The sequence below is a fragment of the Eucyclogobius newberryi genome, unplaced genomic scaffold (genome assembly GCF_026437365.1).
Source record: "Eucyclogobius newberryi isolate DKJ021-1_F unplaced genomic scaffold, fEucNew1.0.hap1 SCAF_17, whole genome shotgun sequence".
NCBI lineage: Eukaryota > Metazoa > Chordata > Actinopteri > Gobiiformes > Gobiidae > Eucyclogobius > Eucyclogobius newberryi.
In genome coordinates, this window is record NW_027315801.1 from 10,916,852 (window position 1) to 10,941,270 (window position 24,419).

The window sequence follows — 24,419 nt, forward strand, 5'->3', positions numbered from 1 at the left end:
CGCCTAGAAATTCTGTCTATAAAAACTATGAACAGAACCGGTGACAAAGGACAGCCCTGGCGGAGTCCAACATGCAATGATAACAGGTCGGACTTACTGCCGGCAATGCGAACACAGCTCCTGCTCCGGTCATACAGGGACCGGACAGCCCTGAGCAAAGGGCCCCGGACCCCGTACTCCCGGTGCACCCCCCAAAGGACACCCCTAAAGGACACGGTCGAAAGCCTTCTCCAGATCCACAAAGCACATGTGGACTGGTTGGGCAAACTCCCATGAACCCTCGAGCACCCGATGGAGAGTATAGAGCTGGTCCAGTGTTCCACGACCAGGACGAAAACCACTCTGAATTCGAGGTTTGACTTTCGGCCAGATTCTCCTCTCCAGTACCTTGGAATAGACCTTACCTGGAGGCTAAGGAGTGTGATCCCTCTGTAGTTGGAACACACCCTCTGGTCCCCCTTCTTGAACAGAGGGACCACCACCTCGGTCTGCCAGTCCAGAGGCACGGTCCCCGACCACCACGCAATGTTGCAGAGACATGTCAGCCAAGATAGTCCTACACATCCAGAGACTTTAGGTACTCAGGGCGTATCTCATCCACCCCCAGAGCCCTGCCACTGAGGAGTTTGCCAACAACCTCAGTGACTTCAGCTTGGGTGGTGGACGAGTCAGCCTCAGAGTCCCCAGTCTCTGCTTCCTCTTCGGAAGACGTGACAGTGGGATTAAGGAGGTCCTCAAAGTTTTCCTTCCACCGTCCAACGGCATCCCCAGTAGAGTTCAGCAGGTCTCCACACGCACTGTAAATGTTGTTGGTGACTGGTTCCCCCTACTGAGACGCCGGACAGTTTGCCAGAATTTCTTTGGGGCCGACCGATTGTTCTCCTCCATGGCCTCCTTGAACTCCTCTCAACCCCAGGTTTTTGCCTCTGCGACAGCACGAGCTGCGGCTCGCCTGGTCTGCCAATACCTGTCAACGGCCTCAGGGGTCCTACAAGCCAAAGAGGCCTGATAGGCCTCCTTCTTCAGCCTGACTAGATCCCTTACCTCCGGTGTCCACCACCGGGTTTGGGGGTTCCCGCGGCGACAGGTACTGGAGACCTTGCAACCACAGCTCAGAGAAGCCGCATTGACAATGGCGGTCGAGAACATGATCCACTCGGACTCAATGTCCCCAGTCTCCCCCGGGATATGGGAGAAACTCTCCCGGAGGTGTGAGTTGAAGACCCTGCTGACAGAGGGCTCCGCAAGACGTTCCCAACAGACCCTAACAATGCGCTTGGGTCTGCCAAGTCTGTCCGGCTTCCTCCTCCACCGGCGGATCCAACTCACCACCAGGTGGTGATTGGTTGACCTGTCTTATTTTATTATAAAGTGCAGAGATCCATTTTACTTTGATACATTGTTTATTACTTATTACTTATGCATTAGTTTCATGTCATGTTTTCAGATCATAACTGCCTGTAATCGCAGCACTTGCAGCTGTCCTTATATATTAAAGTTGTTGGACAGTGTAGGATGTGTGTTCTTCCATGGGCACAGCTGTAGAAAGATTCTGGGGCATCAGGCTTAGAGTAGAGCCCACTGCTTTTGGTGGCACAGAAATTGTCCCCACTCCCACTCCCAGGGGTTGAAAGCTCGACAGAGGGCGTGGTTCTGCCTGGTGGAGGAGATGGGTTTGTTGTTCCTGTGTGAGAGAGAGACATTTTTTTTTTATCTGTCGCTCAATCAATAATCGCCATTATTCAGGTCACAATATAATCATCCATCCATCCATCCATCCATTTTCTACCGCTTGTTCCCTTTCGGGGTCGCGGGTGACTGGAGCCTATCCCAGTGACTTCGGGCCTTAGGCGACACAATATAATCACAAGAACTAAAATAACAAAAACTAATTGTGACATTTTTTGAAGTAAAAATTAAACTATTTCAATAAATACTCCAAAAAAGTAAGCCTCGGATGCAAAGTGTGTGAATTTAGGATTTCATTGTTTGGTTTTGTCAATAATTGGGAATAATCGTAAAATTGTGACGTTTTAAGATGTATTTTGAAGTTTGCCAAAAATTACAACGTTATTCCAGAATTGCTATTTTTTAGGTTTATAATTTCACTTCCTGTTTATAATTGAAGACATCACACTGGGGAATTACACAGTGGGCAAAAACATATACAAATATATGAGAGCAGTACTTGAATTAGTTTAGAATGTCAAAAAGTTGTTTCTTTGTGTAAATTATGCATAAACTTTGACTGGAATTAGTGTCCCTAGTTTGTCTCTTGTCATTTAAAAAAAAAGTTTGGCCGAAGGCTTTATTACAAGAAAGGTAAGCATGACGTTGGGGGATGAGAGAGAAAGGAGGACAGGCAGTTCATTGTCGGAGTGGGGATTTGAACTCACAAGTTTTCTCCACAAATAACGGCTCAATTGGTGCAAAACTATAATTTATATCTACAATAGGTACAAATACACCAAATAAAGTCAAAATGAAAAATTTGGACTTTATTTTAAAGTATGTATAATATTAAGTGCTCCTTATGGTTGCCAACAAGTGCATCAGACATTGGGACACAGCTTACTCAAATACAAGCGTTCTCTGTGAAAATGAGTGCGCAGATAGAGCATCATCCCCTTACTGAAGCATTTGTAATACAAGAAATAGCAATGCAAACGTACCCAAAGTGTTTGAAAAGTCACATCAAAGCATTATTTAAAAAATACCTCTTTCCTACCTGTTGCCAAGAGGGAGCGGAGGGTGTTGGTGAGGGTATAGTTTCCCTCTCCACAGAACAAACCGGCGAAATCATCCAAATCTAAAGACCAAACAAAAGCTCCCCCAAACCCTTTTTCTTTAAGATACTGGACCTGGATGAAGACAGCAAAAATCGCATTGAGAATTTAAACATTTATATTCAGTACAGGGCCAATAATTGAAAAAAATGAAATAAAAAAATAAAATAACTTACTTTAGTCAGAAAACTGTTTTTATTATCATATCCAACCCACTCATTTTGTTTAGTGGCATAAGGAACTTTCTGGCCCGGAATCATTTGAACCGTGGCTCCTTGTAGAAAAGGGCAAATCTGGAAAGTGTGTAGGATTAACCGAATTATACAACACATAATTGAATGCAGGTAATGTTGTACTGTTAATGTGAATGGATTTACTTCATAATAAGACCAAAAACCAGCTTCTCTCGTATATTTGCCAGCACTTGCAGGGCCACTGGCTGGAGCTCCCAGTTGGCTGGACTGAGTGGCTAAACGAAAAGTGCGTCCGTATGTGCTAAAACCCATGTTCAGCTTCTCGACAGGAGCGCCTCCGTCTCGCCAGTAAGTCATAGCAAAGTCCTACAAATAGAAACATTTAAACTTGAAAGCCATCAAAAGATAAGACATCAACAAAGATAATTTAGATTTAATTCTGAACAATATTTGAGAGGAAACGTCTTCTGCTTTTGTGACTCACGGCACAAATAAGCGGCTGTGATTGGATTGGCCAAAAAGTCAAGAAGTTATTATTTCCTCAAACCTTGTCCCAGACGCTCCTGCATTAAACAAATAGGAGGAGCTTGATTGGCACATCACCCCGATTCTTTTTGCTCTCCTCTGGCCTCCAATTTTTTTTCGAATTTTATTAAAATTAAAATTTTATTTTTCATTTTAAAAAGCTCTAAATGGCCTGGCACCTCCTTATCTGGCCGAGCCATGTAACCGCAGCCATTGATATTAGAGTGACCTATTTTGGCCCTTGTTCTTTTGTTTATAATAGAGGATGTTAAAATAAAATCCCTCTCTTTTTGCAGTGCCCGTCTATGGAACTGATGAAAGTGTTATTGCCATTTAGTTACTCACCGTATTTAAATAGACATTGTACCCAGTCTGGTGGGATCCCTCGTACAAAGGGCTGTTATGTCCAGTGACACTCTCCCAGCTGCCATGGAAGTCATGCGTCATCACGTTTATGAAGTCCAAGTATCTGATCACACAATAACACAACATTAATCTATGGGATTTAAATTATTGCAGTTCACAATATACTAAATGTTATATATTTTGAGTTGTGAAAGGTCCAAAAATGTTACCTATAAAAAGGAACCAGTGAATTACAGAAGAAGAGAGATGGGAAATGTAAAAAAATAATACAATATAATTAAAAATGACCACAAAGAGACAAACGTCTTGTATAATCTTTAAAACAAGGGTATAAAATGAGCCTTTTTGTGGTTCATTTTATGTCAACGCTTTGAACCTCAAACTGTAAAGTACTTTTTTATCAGCCTATGTCAGTTTATGTGACAAAATCATTACTTTTTCATTCAGAAAGTTTGATTTATAAAGCTAGTGAGGAATGATGATCCATTAGACCTGTGAAAGAAAGCGAATTAATGATTTCACTGTTGCTCGGTTGTAGAGCAACAATCGTAAATAATCATAAAATTGTGATATTTTGTCCCACAATAATCATAAATAATGCTACAGGTCGATACCGTGACATCCCTGCTCCCTACATTAGAATGTTAAGGACAAACTATGGGAGAAAAGAACATTCTGGTTTTACAACCCTCATTTCAAACAATTTCCAACTATTTTACTTTGGGATTTCTGCTATTTCATAACCAGCATCAATAATGGCTTTTCCGGCGGGCACAGCGGCAGACAGCAGCAATCTGGGACGTCTTGTGGATGCAGCTTCAACTTCATAGGCCGCGTGGAGTTCCTGTACAAAACTTAAAGCAGTTAATCTAAAATTACAAATACAAATACAAATACAGGACATTGCCACTCTTCCTTACCTTACACAACAGGGTGAATCTCTGCTTGTCTTCTGGAGGACTTCCTCTCGCAGCCGGATATTCCCAGGCCAAATCCAGACCGTCAAAACCGTTATCCCTCAATAACCTGATGGAGGACTGAATGAATGTATTTCTGTTGGCTTGCGTTGAGACCATCGCCTTGAATCTGCAGACCATTTTATCCATGTGAATTCAAAACTAGTTTAAAGAACACTTACCAACACAGGTTTATATTGGATTGTTCTTACTTTTCTGATCCGAAGTTCCAACCTCCGACTGCTAACAACGTCTTAAGATTCGGGTTCCTGTAAAGTGCACATGACTGATTAGAATGCTCACTAAAAAGTAGTGAGCATTTTTTGTTTTACTGTAGGCTAATTTTCAACACCAGTCCCTAGAAGGGGTTTTAACAAATCAGATTTCACTAAATCCTGTGTTAAATGAGTTTAAATAAGTGCAGTGGACATGTCAAAAAAGACCAAATATATAATAGAGCAGTAATATAGTCTCACACATCCACACACTTCTGCTCAGTCTTCACACAAACTCACTTTACACATGTCAAACATTTAGATGCAAGATTTACACAGTTTAAATTACAGCAATGTGTAACATTTTAAGTTTAGATAAAAGTAAAGTAGATGCTGGCGATATCTGACAAAGACACGGGCACGAGACAAGCAATCTTTGATTACCCTGAAACAAGTAATGCTTGCCTTTATTTCTGATGACATGGTTTTGACATTATTTTTAAGTTTAATTGGTAGTCTATAATTACACCTAAGTATCCCTATTGTTCTACTTAATGATAAATGTAGCAGCATATGTGACATGGGTAGAGGTAATTCCACCACTGCTACCTGTCACAGTCTGCTCATCTACCTGCTCATCTCCTGTCTGCTGGTGTCTTTCCTCAGCCACACCTCCTCATCAGGCCAACTCCTCACCTGATACAGCTCTGACTGCCTGCTCCTGTCTCCTCTTATGCCTGACTTTCCAGCATTTTCCCCCGGACTTATTCCCTGTTGCTGACCTTGCCTGCTTTATCTCTGCCCTGGATATTACCTCAGCCTTCTGTCTTCGACCACGATTTTTGCCTGTTCCCTCTTGGTAAGACGCCTGCTCGGCTCTGTGGCTAAACCACCTTACACTGGACCTGCCAGCCAGTTAAAAGATCTGACTTTGTATAAACTGTTAAAATCTACTGTTGTAAATAAAGGTCATTACCAAGTTGCATTCCACCTGCCTGTGCCGCTTTTGGGTCCTCACCATACCCATGACACTACCTAGCAACTATACAGCAGACCAGGTCCAAATCCATATAAATGAGTTATGATTTGATAAATAATAATACATGATGCACCTTTTCATTCTTTTTATTTGTTTCAACTGTCAGAAAATGTGTCAGTTGCATGTAAATTGTCCCTACATCTTCAATATAATGTTGCTTAATGACTTAATAAGCTCTACTTCCTGTAATTAATACACCTTCACAAACTACAACTTGTTGAACTATGATGAATATCTATCACAGGTTCTATCCCACCAAACTAATTCATAATTAGTAAAACACGAGAACTTGTCAGAAGCACTTTAAAATCACATTAAAAGGAGTATTTTTCGCCGATTTGAGAACTCAAACGACTGTTAGTCCTTTTTTTAAAAACTCACCCCCCACCCTCCTGTTTCCAAGAGGCCGACCATCAAACCTCGTGCAAAAGCACGCAACAGCCCCGCTGCTACACGTGCGTTTGTTTATTAGCGCGACGGATTGCATCTCTCGTCTCTGCAGATTTCCGTCTCTTCTGAGCTCGAACACAGTCTTTCTCTATCGTCATTTTTGTACTTTACACTGAAGGAATTTGCTAAACACACACCGGCATATCAACCACGCATGCACAGCCAGGGAAACATGCTGCTATCCTGGGAACGAGGCAGCAGGTGTGCAGTTGCACACACCAAAAAGCCTCTATTATTCCTTTAACATTATTATTTTGCATGTATCTTTCCACATGATATTCCGCTGAAACGTACCTCTGCTTTAGTCCATTGAATTCCTTGTACATGTCAATGTCGTTCCACTCCACAGTGACCAATGCATTTTCCTGACTGATGCCGGCGAAGGCGTAGATCAAGTGAGTGCATAGGTTTGGATCCACATTGGCTGGCACAAACCTGCCAGCCTCCGGCCTGTACTGTGACCAGTTTGTGTAATAGCACACGAGTCGAGTGGCTGAGACTTGAGCCGAGAAGCAAAATATGTTCACAAAGAAAATGAATTAACAGGTAAAATGATTTGAAGTCAGTCTGCCACTGACTTATTTTCCATAAAGATGTTATTGCTTTGCCTGGAATGTTCCATGGAATGGCATTAAACGTATCCATCTTGCATTTATTCCTTTACAGGTGTTTATAACGCTAAAAACATGCATTCTTACTGTGCGCGGACTTGCCTGTAATTTAGTCAAGTAGCACCATTTGTTTGTCTCCATGGAAACATACAAGTTTAATGCTCTATTGTGGAAGGTTTCCGGCAAAGCAATGATATCCCCATATAAATCATCAGGAATTAAATATTGCACCTTTAAACATGCATTGTTTTGATTTGAGTGCAGTTTTCCTACATTATATAGCAGATATGAAGTCAAAATATTTATTGAAAGTATTTAGAAATGAAATTCATTAGATAAACTAGTCCACTAACTAAATAAATCCAGTTCAAACTCCAAAGATATTCTGAATTCAAATCATTTGTATTCATTTTCATTTGTGGCAGTGCAGTGAACAATCAAGTGAAGCATCAAACTCACCTAATCTGTTACAAACAATAGAGAGAGCTGGAAAATATAAGAATGTATCTAAGTAATGATAAACCAAAAAGAGAAGGTTTATCATTACTTAGATACACCTCATACTCACATACCTGCAATCAGAAGTAGGGTTCTCATTGTGAATGTTATTTCCCAAGCAGACAAAACCACCAACTTATAAACATACCTACTAATCAATAACATTAAGCAAATGTCAATAGGACATTAGACTATGGCCTTTTCAAAAGAGTAGAAAAAAAAAAAAAACACAGACTTCATCTGCAATAATCTGGTTCTTCAGCTGCTTTATTTTGATGTGATTTAGCCAATAAATGATTATTTGTGTATGATTTCGCATAACATGAAAACAACCTCTGAATTACCGTATAAACCAAACAAATTACCAATCTTCTAAAGGCCAATCACAACATTGGCACCAGACCATGAAAACTTGATTGACAGGCATAGACGAAAGTACTCCACCCCGTTCAAACATTGAAGGTAGGTATTTTTGTTGTTGTTGTTTGCATAAAGTCCATTTTCCTTCCCAACACAGAAAGTACTATGGCAAGGCAAGCTCAGTCATGTGACATGAGATCATAAAGGTCAGGGGTCGGGCATGTTACTTGCTCTTCCTGGGCAGGCCGGAGCACATGGTGGTGGCTGGTGAGATGATTGATCTTGATGTTTTAACATTTGTTTGTAAAAAGACTGATTTGTATATTTAATACTTTTTAAAGGGTCTTAAAGTCCTGTGTTTTTAAAGGTACGCTTTTATATTTTATTTTAATGAAACTGTTTAATTAGTTACTAATTAGTTACTGTTTAAACATTGCAACCGCATTGTGTTTACAGGCGAAGTGCGGATTGCCGTTTTATATAGTTTGTTTTTATACAGTTTTATATTGCTTATTTTAAACAAGTTTTTAACAGTAGTTTGTGTGGGTCCACTTTAGTGGGTGATTTTATTTATAGTTATTGGTGATGGTGGCACTGAGTGTTTTATGTTATGGTAATGGTTTGTTTGCTTTAATCTTGTTTGTTTTTGTCATTATAGTATGCCTCTCCCTCCCCAGCTAGAGTGGACACTCACCAATTAATCAAACTTTTTTATATTGTTTTAAATAAAAGCTGCCTTTAAGGCTTTGACCCACACTGACTGGCTTGCTTTGTAATTAAAGCAGACTCGCACCCACGGAACACCTAACCAGTGTTACATTTGGCGTTGTTGACAGGATCAAGCAGTCAGTGTGTTTTTAAAAAAAAAAAATGTTTAAACAAAATTAATTTAGACACGACTATATGGAAACGGCAATCGGCACAGAAGATTGGAGAGACTTACAGCTCCCGATCTACAGTCAAGCCAACAGAGAAGTCCCCAGAGACTGTGTTTTCGATGACAATGCCTACTGTTGAAGATCAGTTGCAAGGAATCCAGGACCAATTAAGAACTTTACAAGCTGAAAATCAGCCGCACCCACGGAACACCTAACCAGTGTTACAGTACTATAGGACACACGCGGTGTTGTTGTCATGGTAGCAGCAGTGGTTGGGTAGGCAGTAGTTGTTGCGGATGACGACGATATTGGGGCGGCGGTGGTCGGGATGGCGGTTACGGTCGGGGGGATGGCGGTGGTCGGGATGGCGGTGGTCGGGATGGCGGTGGTCGAGATGGCGGTGGTCGAGATGGCGGTTACGGTGGTGGGAGGGGTCGTCTCTTCAGCGTTGTCAGTAGGAGCCACAGTCACTTCAGGAGTTGGAACGGGGAAATCTATCAAAAGCCAAGACGTGAAAATCAGTCACAGGTAAGTTACATTCTTGTTCGTCTTTATTTTTCCAGTGTTGTAATGCAAAAGTACAAGAGTAAAATAACAAAAAAATAGACCAAGATTGCCAACCTTGCAAAAGACGCAACCTCTTATCATGGTGAAACGAACGGGCAGCGCCTGGAACACATCCACTCACCAAGCCAAAGTAAAAAAGAAATGCGTTTTTTTAAGGACGGAATGGCTTGTGCCACTGGACCACAGGCCAGAGCAGGACTCTCACATATAACTACTATACATCTCATGAACAACAGGATTTTTGTATTTTTCATTTCAAGTGGGCCTAATTTCTTGTAATAAAAGTAAACTAATGGAAATGACTGCTGTATTTTGATTATTTTAATGTAACTTGCTATGATCCATAGTTGTGATACTGGTGTGTGCACATCTGATGTTGCTCACAGTGGTCCTCAGTGTGCTCAGAGAGCTTGTGTATTTGCCCAGACACGTGAACAATTAGAGGGAACATTGTTCACAAGTTGTTTGCCACTGTTTCTTTAATTTCCAAGATATCACTGGACCTTGTTTTGAAAGAGCAAAACAGTACCCTGTCGCTCTGCGTCTGTCTGTTACTGAGGACGCCCAGTCAGTCACTAAATGCTATTTGATTTAGTTCATTATTTTTCTTAAAGACCAGCTCAAAGTCATTTGTGCCTTTGAAGTACCTTAGGACATGCTTTGCCATCACCAACTCCTCTCTCTTTGGTTGTGCTAACCTTTGTGACAGTTTACTGACCACCCAGATGATGTCTGCTCTAGTGCTAGTCATGGCATAAATAAGACTGCCCACAATCTCACGATACACTCTTGAGTTAACAGTCTCACATTTGTCATGTTCTTCATTTGAGGTAGTGTCTGTTTTTAATTCACAAGGTCTGGACCTGGGTTTATACTCAGACATGCCAAAACGTTGAAGCATTTTCTCAATGTACTTTTTCTGAGTCATTTTGATTTCCTTCACGTTGTTGGTCCTGGATCCATCGGCGAGTTCCATGTAGTGCTTCCCAGGGTCGAAGATCTCGTCAAACTGCCTGAATTTGTTCATCTCTGTAATGATGTGTGAGGTGGCTCCACAGTCCACCATTAGTCTCTCTTTCATTATGTCAGTGGGTATTAGTCTATTGCTTACTTTGAACACAAAGGGTTGTTCTTCTTTCTTGTCTTCTTGTTTTTCAGCCATCTGTTTAGCATCATCTTTGTTTTTAATTCTTCCTTCTGCATGTCTCATCACTGTGTGTAGAACTTCTGTGATAAGTACACCACTTTGGGGCAGTTTTATGAGGACAGTCTTTGGCGATGTGCCCACGGTTCCCACATCCATAACATGTGATTGAAGTTATGTTTACTTTCATCACATTGTCTTCTTTTGGTTTATTTTCAAACCTCTCCATCTCTTCATAACTCCGCAGGTCACTCTTAAACTGTGTGAATGTTATGTCCTCTTTGCTTTGGGCTGTGTGAATAGAAAAAGGTTTGTACCCTTCTGGAAGTCCCTTTAGGATCATGGCGATAATGAGGCCATCACGACTTAATTTGCATTTTTGAGCGCTGTTACTGCTTTGTCAGTTCGTATTATATATTCCGTCACAGGTTCAGCTGGTCTCTTTTGTCGGGATGTGAGCTCCGTATATAGCGCGATGATTCAGGGTTTGCCCTCACTGGCTTAGTGATCCCGTAATATTTTAAGGGCCTTTTTGCAGTCATCAGCTGCGTCCTGCATGACCAGGGATAAACTTTTGTCGTGGAGATTTTTGATGAGTTCCGCATAACACTCTAACGACTTTGTCGGCATCAGGCTCAGCGGTCGATAGGATAATATCTTTCAGCCCTATTATTCGTAAGTGGCCGAGAAATGTTACTTCCCAAAGTTTGTAGTAATTTTCATCACCGCTGAAGACCAACCTTTGCCATCTTCCTCAAGTGTCGCGCCTGAATCTTTTCATCTTTTCTGAAAGAACACACACTTGCAGCTTCTTTGTTCCACTTTAATTCTCCAACATGTGCAGAGCAAAACATGGCGACTGTCACAACAGCGAGAAAACATATTGCGCCAGGACATCAGGTAGAGGAAGTGGTCACAACGGGAAGTGGTCAAATATACAACAAAATAATACATTAACATAAAGTGCACATAAATAACAACGTGTATGAACACAATTCTAAAAGTGTTTATTATTTTTAGAATAAAGTCTATCTTAGGGGGAGAGTATCTTTGAGGAGTCTGCTTTGAATCGGTTCTAGGACACAAGTTGAGGTTTCAGAGGACCTAATAGCATAAGTTATCTCTGCTTGATCAACAGCTGTGAACCTTTCTAAATTTACTGATGGATTTATATGGGACACAATAAAATAAAATAAAGTAAAATTGCTAGCACAAGACTAGGTAATAGGTAATACTATTAGCAGGTAAGTAAACAGAATAAAAAACAAAATAGAACACTCTTATTTACAGGTATTGCACATGGTTCAGGGCGAGGAGTCATTTCATCTAATTTATCTCTGTTTTTATCCATTGTTACGAACCTAGGGGTTCTGTAGGGGTGTCAGCTCCCTGGGCAGTGGGAGTCAGCACCCTCTCCTGGTTGCCAAGTGATTCTCTCCACTGCAGGTCCCTCTTAACACACCTGAGGATCGTTTGGCCTGAGTTGAGCCAGCCTGGAAATAAGGGAGGCTGGTGAGAGCAGTCTCCCTCTCTCTCGCCGCGCCCCAGGACTGGTTGCTGTGCTGTGTGGCAGCATATAATAAAAGATACTGTTAATTATTGTGAGTGCTGTGTTGACTCCCCTCTTTGTTTGGCTGCCGTTGAGCCAGGTGGTCGTAACACCATCCATCCATTTTCTTCCGCTTTATCCGGGGCCGGGTTGCGGGGGCAGTAGTCCAAGCTGGGACTCCCAGACTTCCTCCTCCCCAGACACTTCTTCCAACTCCTCCGGGGGGATCCTGAGGCGTTCCCAGGCCAGCCGAGAGACAAAGTCCCTCCAGCATGTCCTGGGTCTTCCATGTGGCCTCTTCCCGGTGGGACATGCCCGAAACACCTCCCCAGAGAGGCCCCCAGGAGGCATCCAGAACAGATGCCCGAGCCACCTCAGCTGGCTCCTCTCGACGTGGAGGTGCAGCAGCTCTACTCTGAGCTCTCCTTGTGTGACTGAGTTCCTCACCCTATCTCTAAGGGAGCGCCCAGCCACCCGGCGGAGGAAACTCATTTCGACCGCTTGTATCCGCGATCTTGTCCTTTCGGTCATTACCCAAAGCTCATGACCATAGGTGAGGGTAGGAACGTAGATTGACCGGTAAATCGAGAGCTTTGCCTTTCGACTCAGCTCCTTTACCACAACGGTCCGATGCAGCGACTGCATCACTGCAGCCGCAGCACCGATCCACCTGTCAATCTCACGCTCCATCCTTCACTCACTCGTGAACAAGACCCCGAGATACTTGAACTCTTCCACTTGGGGCACGGACTCCCCAGCCACCTGGAGAGGGCAAGCCACCTTTTTCCGGTTGAGAACCATGGCCTCGGATTTGGAGGTACTGATTCTCATCCCAGCCGCATCACACAACCGTCCCAGTGCATGTTGCAGGTCCGGGTTTGATGGAGCCATCAGGACAACTTTGTCTGCAAACAGCAGAGATGAGATCCTGTGGTCCCCAAACCGGACACCCTTCCAACCCCTGACTGCGCCTAGAAATTCTGTACAGAAAAACTATGAAGGCTGAGGAATGTGATTCCTCTGTAGTTGGAACACACCCTCTGGTCCCCCTTCTTGAACAGAGGGACCACCATCCCGGTCTGCCAGTCGAGAGGCACTGTCCCCGACCACCACGCGATGTTGCAGAGACATGTCAGCCAAGACAGTCCTACAACATCCAGAGACTTTAGGTACTCAGGGCGGATCTCATCCACCCCCGGAGCCCTGCCACTGAGGAGTTTGCCAACAACCTCAGTGACTTCAGCTTGGGTGATGGACGAGTCAGCCTCAGAGTCCCCAGTCTCTGCTTCCTCTTCGGAAGACATGACAGTGGGATTAAGGAGGTCCTCAAAGTTTTCCTTCCACCGTCCAACGGCATCTCCAGTAGAGTTCAGCAGGTCTCTACTCGCACTGTAAACGGTGTTGGTGACTGGTTCCCCCTACTGAGACGCCGGACAGTTTGCCAGAATTTCTTTGGGGCCGACCGATTGTTCTCCTCCATGGCCTCCTCAAACTCCTCCCAACCCCGGGTTTTTGCCCCTGCGACAGCACAAGCTGCGGCTCGCCTGGTCTGCCAATACCCGTCAACGGCCTCAGGGGTCCTACAAGCCAAAGCGGCCTGATAGGCCTCCTTCTTCAGCCTGACTACATCAGGGGTTCAGGGGTTCCCGCGGCGACAGGCACTGAAGACCTTGCAACCACAGCTCAGAGAAGCCGCATTGACAATGGTGGTCGAGAACATGATCCACTCGGACTCGATGTCCCCAGCCTCCCCCGGGATATGGGAGAAACTCTCCCGGAGGTGTGAGTTGAAGACCCTGCTGACAGAGGGCTCCGCAAGACGTTCCCAACAGACCATAACAATGCGCTTGGGTCTGCCAAGTCTGTCCGGCTTCTTCCTCCACCGGCAGATCTTATTTTATTTTAAAGTGCAGAGATCCATTTTACTTTGATACATTGTTTATTATTACTTATGCATTAGTTTCATGTCATGTTTTCAGATCATAACTGCCTGTAATCGCAGCACTTGCAGCTGTCCTTATATATTAAAGTTGGTGAACAGTGTAGGATCTGTGTTATTCCATGGGCACAGCTGTAGAAAGATTCTGGGGCATCAGGCTTAGAGTAGAGCCCACTGCTTTTGGTGGCACAGAAATTGTCCCCACTCCCACTCCCAGGGGTTGAACGCTCGACAGAGGGCGTGGTTCTGCCTGGTGGAGGAGATGGGTTTGTTGTTCCTGTGTGAGAGAGAAAAGAAAAAAAATGTATCTGTGGCTCAATCAATAATCACCATTATTCAGGTCTCAATATAATCACAAGAACTAAAATAAAGTAATTGTGACATTTTTTGAAGTAAAAATTAAACTATTTCAATAAATACTTCAAAAAAGTAAGCCTCGGATGCAGAGTGTGTGAATTTAGGATTTCATTGTTTGGTTTTGTGTCAATAATTGGGAATAATTGTAAAATTGTGACGTTTTAAGATGTATTTTGAAGGTTGCCAAAAATTACAACGTTATCCCAGAATTGCTATTTTTTTAGGTTTATAATTTCACTTCCTGTTTGTAATTGATGACATCACACTGGGGAATTACACAGTGGGCAAAAACATATAAAAATATATGAGAGCATTACTTGAATTAGTTTAGAATGTCAAAAAAGTTGTTTCTTCGTGCAAATTATGCATAAACTTTGACTGTAATTAGTGTCCCTAGTTTGTCACTACTTGTCGTTTAAAAATGTTTTTTGGAAAGGTAAGGTGAGCATGACATTGGGGGATGAGAGAGAAGGGAGGACAGGCAGTTCATTGTCGGAGTGGGGATTTGAACTCAAAAGTTTTCTCCACAAATAACGGCTCAATTGGTGCAAAACTATAATTTATATCTACAATAGGTACAAATACACCAAATAAAGTCAAAATGAAAAATTTGGACTTTATTTTAAAGTATGGATAATATTAAGTGCTCCAGACATTGGGACATAGCTTACTTAAATACAAGCGTTCTCTGTGAAAATGAGTGCGCAGATAGAGCATCATCCTCTTACTGAAGCATTTGTAATACATGACATAGCAATGAATGCAAACGTACCCAAAGTGTTTGAAAAGTCACATCAAAGCAGCAAATGACCCTTTTAAAAAATACCTCTTTCCTACCTGTTGCCAAGAGGGAGCGGAGGGTGTTGGTGAGGGTATAGTTTCCCACTCCACAGAACAAACCGGCGAAATCATCCAAATCTAAAGACCAAACAAAAGCTCCCCCAAACCCTTTTTCTTTAAGATACTGGACCTGGATGAAGGCAGCGAAAACCGCATTTAGAATTTAACCATTTATATTCAGTACAGGGCCAATGATTTAAAAAAAAACAAAAAAACAAAAAACAATAACTTACTTTAGTCTGAAAACTGTCTTTATTATCATATCCAACCCACTCATTTTGTTTAGTGGCATAAGGAACTTTCTGGTCCGGAATCATTTGAACCGTGGCTCCTTGTAGAAAAGGGCAAATCTGGAAAGTGTGTAGGATTAACCGAATTATACAACACATAATTGAATGCAGGTAATGTTGTACTGTTAATGTGAATGAATTTACTTCATAATAAGACCAAAAACCAGCTTCTCTCGTATATTTGCCAGCACTTGCAGGGCCACTGGCTGGAGCTCCCAGTTGGCTGGACTGAGTGGCTAAACGAAAAGCGCGTCCGTATGTGCTAAAACCCATGTTCAGCTTCTCGACAGGAGCGCCTCCGTCTCGCCAGTAAGTCATAGCAAAGTCCTACAAATAGAAACATTTAAACTTGAAAGCCATCAAAAGATAAGACATCAACAAAGAGAATTTAGATTTAATTCTGAACGATATTTGAGAGGAAACGTGTGATAAAATGTGAATATATGATTATATTTCTGTGATGTATTTTATCTGCATCATTAGTCTAAGAGAAGAACGGGTCTGTGACAAACTGCATTTGTGAAGGGGTCGTAAAGATGGGCCAAAGGATGTTTACCCGAGGGGGTGTGACAGCCCAGAGGAGTTTGGGTAAACATCACCCAAGGCTTGATCTCTAGGAAAAATACCAGCTGTAAAACAAGTGCCTTGATGTGAAGCTGACCAATGAGAAATGTGACCCGCCTATTCCAGAATATCTAATAAAACCAACCAGCATGGAAAAAAACGGGGTGAGACGCAGGAGGATCACGCAGGCTGCGTACCACAGCCTGCGTGATCAGTCCCGGCGTTTTCTCCCAAGCTTGCCATACAAATGTCTGATTTCTGTGTCGTTTCATATTCTAAGTTGAATTGTGTTCTCGATGTGTTACGGAATAGCATCGGTGTATGTCTCTTTCCATGACAAAACGTCTTCTGCTTTTGTGACTCACGGCACAAATAAGCAGCTGTGATTGGATTGGCCAAAAACTCGACTCGAGAAGTTCAAACCTTGTCCCAGACGCTCCTGCATTAAACAAATAATAGGAGGAGCTTGATTGGCTAACACACCCAGACGTCAACACAGCACCCCGATTCTTTTTGCTCTCCTCTGGCTTCCCATTTCTTTTAGAATTTATTGAAAATGTTACTTTTTGTTTTAAAAGCTCTAAATGGCCTGGCACCTCCTTATCTGGCCAATCTTCTGGCTGTCCAAAACCCAAGCAGGGCTCTAAGGTCAACAAATCAGTTTCTGCTGGCCGTCCCCTGAGCCAGAGTCTGGAACAAACTGCCCCCCCGACATGTGCACCATCACAGATTTTAGCCTTTTTAAATCTAGACTTAAAACTTATTTATTCAGACTGGCTTTTAACACTTTGTAATGTAATGACACTTTATTTTATACAGATTGTTTTTACTTAAGTTTTTATTTTTTGTACTGCCTTGATTTTAATTGTGAAGCACTTAGCTCACTTTAAGTGTTGTAAAGGGCTCCTTAAATAAAAGGTTGATTAATTGATTGATTGATTAAAAAAAAAGTTATAACAAACAATCAAAATCTGATAATAATCAGATTTTGAGCGTGAATGTAACCGCAGCCATTGATATTATTTAGAGTAAAAGAGATTTTGGCCCTTGTTCTTTTGTTTTTGTTATGTATATCATTTTTAGAGGATGTTAAAATAAAATCCCTCTCTTTTTGCAGTGCCCGTCTATGGAACTGATGAAAGTGTTATTGCTTTTTAGTTACTCACCGTATTTAAATAGACATTGTCCCCAGTCTGGTGGGATCCCTTGTACAAAGGGCTGTTATGTCCAGTGACACTCTCCCAGGCGCCATGGAAGTCATACGTCATCACGTTTATGAAGTCCAAGTATCTGATCACACAATAACACAACATTAATCTGAGTTTTAAATTATTGCAGTTCACAATTAAAATATAAAATGAAATTGTGAAAGGTCCAAAAATGTTACCTTAAAAAGGAACCAGTGAATTACAGAAGAAGAGGGATGGGAAATATGTAAAAATAATATAGTATAATTAAAACTATTAAAAATGACCACAAAAAGAGACATAAACGTCTTGTATAATCTTTAAAACAAGGGTATAAAATGAGCCCTTTTGTGGTCCATTTTATGTCAAAGATTTGAACCTCAAACTGTAAAGTACTTTTTTATCAGCCTGTCAGTTTATGTGACAATATTACTTTTTCATTCAGAAAGTTTGATTTCCTAAAGCTAGTGAGGAATGATGATCCGTTAGACCTGTGAAAGAAAGCAAATTAATGATTTCACTGTTGCTCGGTTGTAGTGCAACAATTGTGAATATGGTAAAAATGTCCTTTTATTACACCTACTGCTGAATTTGTAACGCTGTCACATCTTCTCCCCTTTGTTTTACCATTCAAAAAGCAATTTTATTTTGAAATCTTGGCTAAATGTGACTCTCTGAATAAAAATGTGGATAACTTTTGATGGTCCACCCCTGAAGATGAGTCTCACCAAATTTCAGGTTAATAGGGCTAAGCCCTAGGAGGAGTTTGTGAAAGTATAAAGTGTATGCATGTTCTGGCGATTTCCCCATTGGAATAACATGGGAGGTTTCTGTCATCGCTACGGCAAAGCCGTAACAATTATGACATGGCTCTCATTGACTTTTTTGATCAGGAGACCAAATTTGAATTTTGTGTCAACTTTCGTAAAATTTAGCAAAACTAAACATTTAACCTCGATATAAAATCTTAGGGGGCGCTGTCGCGCCAAATGAATTAATTTCACTTCAAGTAGGTTTAGGGCAAAAAGTTTAACAACTGATTCTAATTTGACGCAATTTGGACTTTATCTGTGCAAACAGCAACAAATTTAAAATTTGGGAAATTTCTGAAATTCTACATACAGTTTGCGGCTTCACCGCACAGAGACCGTGACAGGTATCAAAATAATTTGAATAACTTTTGATGTCCCACTCCTCGGCACGATTTTTAGAGGTGTGCAAATTTTTGTGACTTTTCGTCAATGTTCACTGGGTGAAAAATAGGGGGGTTGGTCCCGAGAAGAAGAAGAAAGAAAGAAAGAGAGAAAGAAAGAAAGAGAAAGAAAGAAAGAATAATATTCTGATGCAAAAACAATGTTTCGCATTTTTCAAATATCAAACTATACATTTTCGAGCGCTTGAGGTATCATGGTGTGGGTCCCTGGTCACTGATGGGTACTTTCGTTAATTTTGAGTGTTTTTGGCCCTCTATACAGTAATAATGTTAAATTTTTGCATTACATGCTTATATGCACGGAACATGCAAGAGATGGGGAACGTATTTGTGCGCTACTTAGCGCAAATGAGTGCTTTATATGATATAAAGCGCTTGTTTAGTGCACACTTTTGCACGGGCTTTGCCCGTTTACAGCGGTAATGTTCCATTTTCCTACTAATTAGTATGCACGTGGCTTGCATGAGTGGAGGAGTGCTTTATTGAGTGTTTGGAAGTGGGCAAATGTGCGCACTTTCGCAGCCGTGCTTTGCACGGCCTTACGGAACTAATAGGCCTCTCGCCCAGCTTGTGGCGCTCGGGCCTAATAATGCTGCAGGTCGATACCGTGACATCCCTGCTCCCTACATTAGAATGTTAAGGACAAACTATGGGAGAAAAGAACATTCTGGTTCTACAACCCTCATTTCAAACAATTTCCAACTATTTTACGTTGGGATTTCTGCTATTTCATAACCAGCATCAATATGGGCTTTTCCGGCGGGCACAGCGGCAGACAGCAGCAATCTGGGACGTCTTGTGGATGCAGCCTCAGCTTCGTAGGCCACGTGGAGTTCCTGTACAAAACTTAGAGCAGTTAATCTATAATTACAAATACAAATACAGGACATTGCCACTCTTCCTTACCTTACACAACAGGGTGAATCTCTGCTTGTCTTCTGGAGGACTTCCTCTCGCAGCCGGATATTCCCAGTCCAAATCCAGGCCGTCAAAACCGTTATCCCTCAATAACCTGATGGAGGACTGGATGAATGTATTTCTGTTGGCTTGCGTTGAGACCATCGCCTTGAATCTGCAGACCATTTAATCCATGTGAATTCAAAACTAGTTTAAAGAACACTTACCAACACAGGTTTATATTGGATTGTTCTTACTTTTCTGATCCGAAGTTCCAACCTCCGACTGCTAACAACGTCTTAAGATTCGGGTTCCTGTAAAGTGCACATGACTGATTAGAATGCTCACTAAAAAGTAGTGAGCATTTTTTGTTTTACTGTAGGCTAATTTTCAACACCAGTCCCTAGAAGGGGTTTTAACAAATCAGATTTCACTAAATCCTGTGTTAAATGAGTTTAAATAAGTGCAGTGGACATGTCAAAAAAGACCAAATATATAATAGAGCAGTAATATAGTCTCACACATCCACACACTTCTGCTCAGTCTTCACACAAACTCACTTTACACATGTCAAACATTTAGATGCAAGATTCACACAGTTTAAATTACAGCAATGTGTAACATTTTAAGTTTAGATAAAAGTAAAGTAGATGCTGGTGATATCTGACAAAGACACGGGCACGAGACAAGCAATCTTTGATTACCCTGAAACAAGTAATGCTTGCCTTTATTTCTGATGACAGGTTTGACATTATTTTAAGTTTAATTGGTTGTCTATAATTACACCTAAGTATCCCTATTATTCTACTTAATGATAAATGTAGCAGCATATGTGACATGGGTAGAGGTAATTCCACCACTGCTACCTGTCACAGTCTGCTCATCTACCTGCTCATCTCCTGTCTGCTGGTGTCTTTCCTCAGCCACACCTCCTCATCAGGCCAACTCCTCACCTGATACAGCTCTGGCTGCCTGCTCCTGTCTCCTCTTATGCCTGACTTTCCAGCGTTTTCCCCCGGACTTATTCCCTGTTGCTGACCTTGCCTGCTTTATCTCTGCCCTGGATATTACCTCAGCCTTCTGTCTTCGACCACGATTTTTGCCTGTTCCCTCTTGGTAAGACGCCTGCTCGGCTCTGTGGCTAAACCACCTTACACTGGACCTGCCAGCCAGTTAAAAGATCTGACTTTGTATAAACTGTTAAAATCTACTGTTGTAAATAAAGGTCATTACCAAGTTGCATTCCACCTGCCTGTGCCGCTTTTGGGTCCTCACCATACCCATGACACTACCTAGCAACTATACAGCAGACCAGGTCCAAATCCATATAAATGAGTTATGATTTGATAAATAATTATACATGATGCACCTTTTCATTCTTTTTATTTGTTTCAACTGTCAGAAAATGTGTCAGTTGCATGTCCCTACATCTTCAATATAATGTTGCTCAATGACGTAATAAGCTCTACTTCCTGTAATTAATACACCTCTTCTTCACAAACTGCAACTTGTTGAACTATGATAAATATCTATCACAGGTTCTATCCCACCAAACTAATTCATATTAGTAAAACACAAGAACTTGTCAGAAGCACTTTAAAATCACATTAAAATAATAGAGTATTTTTCACCAATTTGAGAACTCAAACGACTGTTAGTCCTATTTTAAAAACTCACCCCCCACCCTCCTGTTTCCAAGAGGCCGCCATCAAACCTCGTGCAAAAGCACGCAACAGCCCCGCTGCTACACTTGCGTTTGTTTATTAGCGCGACAGATCACATCACATCTCTCGTCTCCGCAGATTTCCGTCTCTTCTGAGCTTGAATACAGTCTTTCTCTATCGTCATTTTTGTACTTTACACTGAAGGAATTTGCTAAACACACACCGGCATATCAACCACGCACAGCTGCATGCTCCCTCCCCTCCCTGCATCTGTTCCTCTTCGCTTCTCTGCCCCGGACCATCAGCTCCCCACTTCGCCTGGACTCACCCATCCCCCCAGCACACGGTCCCCCTGCCAACCACTGACTGTCACAGCAGCACAGGTGAGGAGTGAGCTGAAGAGGATTAAAGTGAGGAAGGCAGCAGGACCTGACGGCATCAGCCCCAGGCTCCTTAAGTCCTGCGCAGATGAACTGTGTGGAGTTATGGAGCATGTCTTCAACATGAGCCTGAAGCTGAGGGTGGTACCACAGGTCTGTGCCTAAATCACCGCGCGCCAAGGACTTCAACAGCTTCAGGCCAGTGGCTCTCACGTCCCATCTGATGAAGACACTGGAGCGGCTGGTCCTGGACCACCTCCGCTCCACCGTGAGTTCAGCCATGGACCCGCTGCAGTTTGCATATCGGCCTGGCATCGGAGTGGAGGACGCCGTCATCTCCCTGCTGCACCGCTCTCTCTCTCACCTGGAGAAGCCTGGCAGCTCTGTGAGGATCCTGTTCTTCGATCTTTCCAGCGCCTTCAACACCATCCAGCCACTGCTCCTGAGGGACAAGCTGGAGACTGCTGGTGTGGGGTATGACCTGGCAGAGTGGATCCTGGACTACCTCACGGACCGACCCCAGTTTGTGAGAGCCCGGGACTGTGTGTCTGACACTCGGACCTGCAGTATGGGGGCGCCCCAGGGCACTGTCCTCGCGCTCTTTCTCTTCACCCTTTACACTGCAGACTTCAGACATGACACGGACAGCTGTGTCCTGCAGAAGTTTTCTGACGACTCTGCCATCATCGGACTCATCACGGACGACGATGACGCGGAGTACAGAGGACTGGCCCAGTCCTCTCCTGGTTCCGCTGTGGACTGGTGTCAGCGGAACCACCTCCTCATCAACGCGGGGAAGACCAAGGAGATGGTGGTGGATTTCCGCAGACGCCACCCCACTGCGCCCTCACCAGTGAACATCCAGGGACGGGACATTGAGAGAGTGGACTCATACAAGTACCTGGGTGTTCATCTGAACCACAAACTGGACTGGACTCATAACACAGACGCACTGTACAGGAAGAGCCAGAGTCGGCTCTACCTCCTGAGGAGACACAGGTCTTTTGGAGTGACAGGGCCACTCCTGAAGACCTTCTATGACTCTGTGGTGGCATCAGCTCCTGTACGGTGTGGCCTGCTGGAGCAGCAGCATCACAGAGAGGGAGAGGAAGAGACTGGACAAAGTCATCAAGAAGTCCAGCTCTGTCCTGGGCTGCGCTCTGGACTCGGTGCAGGAGGTGGGGGACAGAAGGGTCCTGGCTAGATTCACATCTATGCTGGACCATGAGTGTCACCCCCTGCAGGACACTCTGTCCGCTCTGGAGAGCAGCTTCAGTGAGAGACTGATCCACTCTCGCTGTGGAAGGGAGAGGTTTCGTAGGTCTTTCCTTCCTGCTGCTGTCAGACAAACACTGTTAGTCCTGAACACTCGCAGTGCTGGCCTAGCCATGTGCAATTCCGTCGTATGTGCAATTGCTGTTGTGATTCATGTGCAATTACTGTGAAATTCATGTGCAATCTATGCGCTGTCGTGACACATTCATGTGCAATTACTGTCGTGATCACATGCAATGGTATTTATGTATTTATTTATTTGTCTATGGGAGTTTTTGTTTATAGGAGATCTTCTACTGAAAGTGTTTTTCAGACTTCCTATAAGCGATGTGATCTGTTCTTTTCTTCTGTATCTGCCTCTGTATCTACCTGCGTTGCACCAATGAAATTTCCCCATGTGGGACAATAAAGGATTATCTTATCTTGTCTTATCTTATGCACAGCCAGGGAAACATGCTGCTATCCTGGGAACGAGGCAGCAGGTGTACAGTTGCACGCAAGGAATGATATGTGGGAGAACTACTCGGCTGTCCACGCCATGAGGAAATGAGACTCAGATTGCGCGCCAAACATCATCTATTATTCCTTTAACATTATTATTTTGCATGTATCTTTCCACATGATATTCCGCTGAAACGTACCTCTGCTTTAGTCCATTGAATTCCTTGTACATGTCAATGTCGTTCCACTCCACAGTGACCAATGCATTTTCCTGACTGATGCCGGCGAAGGCGTAGATCAAGTGAGTGCATAGGTTTGGATCCACATTGGCTGGCACAAACCTGCCAGCCTCCGGCCTGTACTGTGACCAGTTTGTGTAATAGCACACGAGTCGAGTGGCTGAGACTTGAGCCGAGAAGCAAAATATGTTCACAAAGAAAATGAATTAACAGGTAAAATGATTTGAAGTCAGTCTGCCACTGACTTATTTTCCATAAAGATGTTATTGCTTTGCCTGGAATGTTCCATGGAATGGCATTAAACGTATCCATCTTGCATTTATTCCTTTACAGGTGTTTATAACGCTAAAAACATGCATTCTTACTGTGCGCGGACTTGCCTGTAATTTAGTCAAGTAGCACCATTTGTTTGTCTCCATGGAAACATACAAGTTTAATGCTCTATTGTGGAAGGTTTCCGGCAAAGCAATGATATCCCCATATAAATCATCAGGAATTAAATATTGCACCTTTAAACATGCATTGTTTTGATTTGAGTGCAGTTTTCCTACATTATATAGCAGATATGAAGTCAAAATATTTATTGAAAGTATTTAGAAATGAAATTCATTAGATAAACTAGTCCACTAACTAAATAAATCCAGTTCAAACTCCAAAGATATTCTGAATTCAAATCATTTGTATTCATTTTCATTTGTGGCAGTGCAGTGAACAATCAAGTGAAGCATCAAACTCACCTAATCTGTTACAAACAATAGAGAGAGCTGGAAAATATAAGAATGTATCTAAGTAATGATAAACCAAAAAGAGAAGGTAAAAACACCTCATACTCACATACCTGCAATCAGAAGTAGGGTCCTCATTGTGAATGTTATTTCCCAAGCAGACAAAACCACCAACTTATAAACATACCTACTAATCAATAACATTAAGCAAATGTCAATAGGACATTAGACTATGGCCTTTTCAAAAGAGTAGAAACAAAACAAAAAAAA

General features: G+C 42.6%; 2 protein-coding genes across 2 annotated transcripts; both read right to left on the reverse strand.

Moving 5' to 3' along the window:
• Nucleotides 1–1,437: 1,437 nt before the first annotated feature.
• LOC140362847 (acidic mammalian chitinase-like) lies at nt 1,438–7,782 on the reverse strand. The gene is made up of 11 exons (XM_072449098.1): nt 7,715–7,782; nt 7,602–7,628; nt 6,826–7,030; nt 5,040–5,096; nt 4,792–4,957; nt 4,591–4,715; nt 3,851–3,974; nt 3,164–3,346; nt 2,963–3,079; nt 2,729–2,861; nt 1,438–1,684 (listed from the first exon to the last, which is right to left on the reverse strand). Exons 1-11 carry the CDS (start codon nt 7,737–7,739, stop codon nt 1,449–1,451), a joined length of 1,398 nt encoding a protein of 465 aa, XP_072305199.1. The 5' UTR covers nt 7,740–7,782; the 3' UTR covers nt 1,438–1,448.
• Nucleotides 7,783–14,118: 6,336 nt separating this feature from the next.
• On the reverse strand, nt 14,119–24,374 carry LOC140362849 (acidic mammalian chitinase-like). The gene is made up of 11 exons (XM_072449099.1): nt 24,263–24,374; nt 24,162–24,188; nt 23,386–23,590; nt 19,683–19,739; nt 19,435–19,600; nt 19,240–19,364; nt 17,295–17,418; nt 15,709–15,891; nt 15,508–15,624; nt 15,272–15,404; nt 14,119–14,354 (listed from the first exon to the last, which is right to left on the reverse strand). Exons 1-11 carry the CDS (start codon nt 24,351–24,353, stop codon nt 14,119–14,121), a joined length of 1,464 nt encoding a protein of 487 aa, XP_072305200.1. The 5' UTR covers nt 24,354–24,374.
• Nucleotides 24,375–24,419: the final 45 nt, after the last annotated feature.

Bases quoted from the DNA above. Each gene is read 5' to 3' on its own strand.
- LOC140362847 (XM_072449098.1), bottom strand. From the start codon at position 7,739: ATGAGAACCCTACTTCTGATTGCAG. The intron at 5,097-6,825 runs GTACGTTTCAGC...TGCACTTTACAG, and splicing joins TTCAATGGACTAAAGCAGAG to GAACCCGAATCTTAAGACGT. The intron at 1,685-2,728 runs GTAGGAAAGAGG...TCTCTCACACAG, and splicing joins CCGCTCCCTCTTGGCAACAG to GAACAACAAACCCATCTCCT.
- LOC140362849 (XM_072449099.1), bottom strand. From the start codon at position 24,353: ATGTTATTGATTAGTAGGTATGTTTATAAGTTGGTGGTTTTGTCTGCT. The intron at 19,601-19,682 runs GTAAGAACAATC...AATGGTCTGCAG, and splicing joins TGGAACTTCGGATCAGAAAA to ATTCAAGGCGATGGTCTCAA. The intron at 14,355-15,271 runs GTAGGAAAGAGG...TCTCTCACACAG, and splicing joins CCGCTCCCTCTTGGCAACAG to GAACAACAAACCCATCTCCT.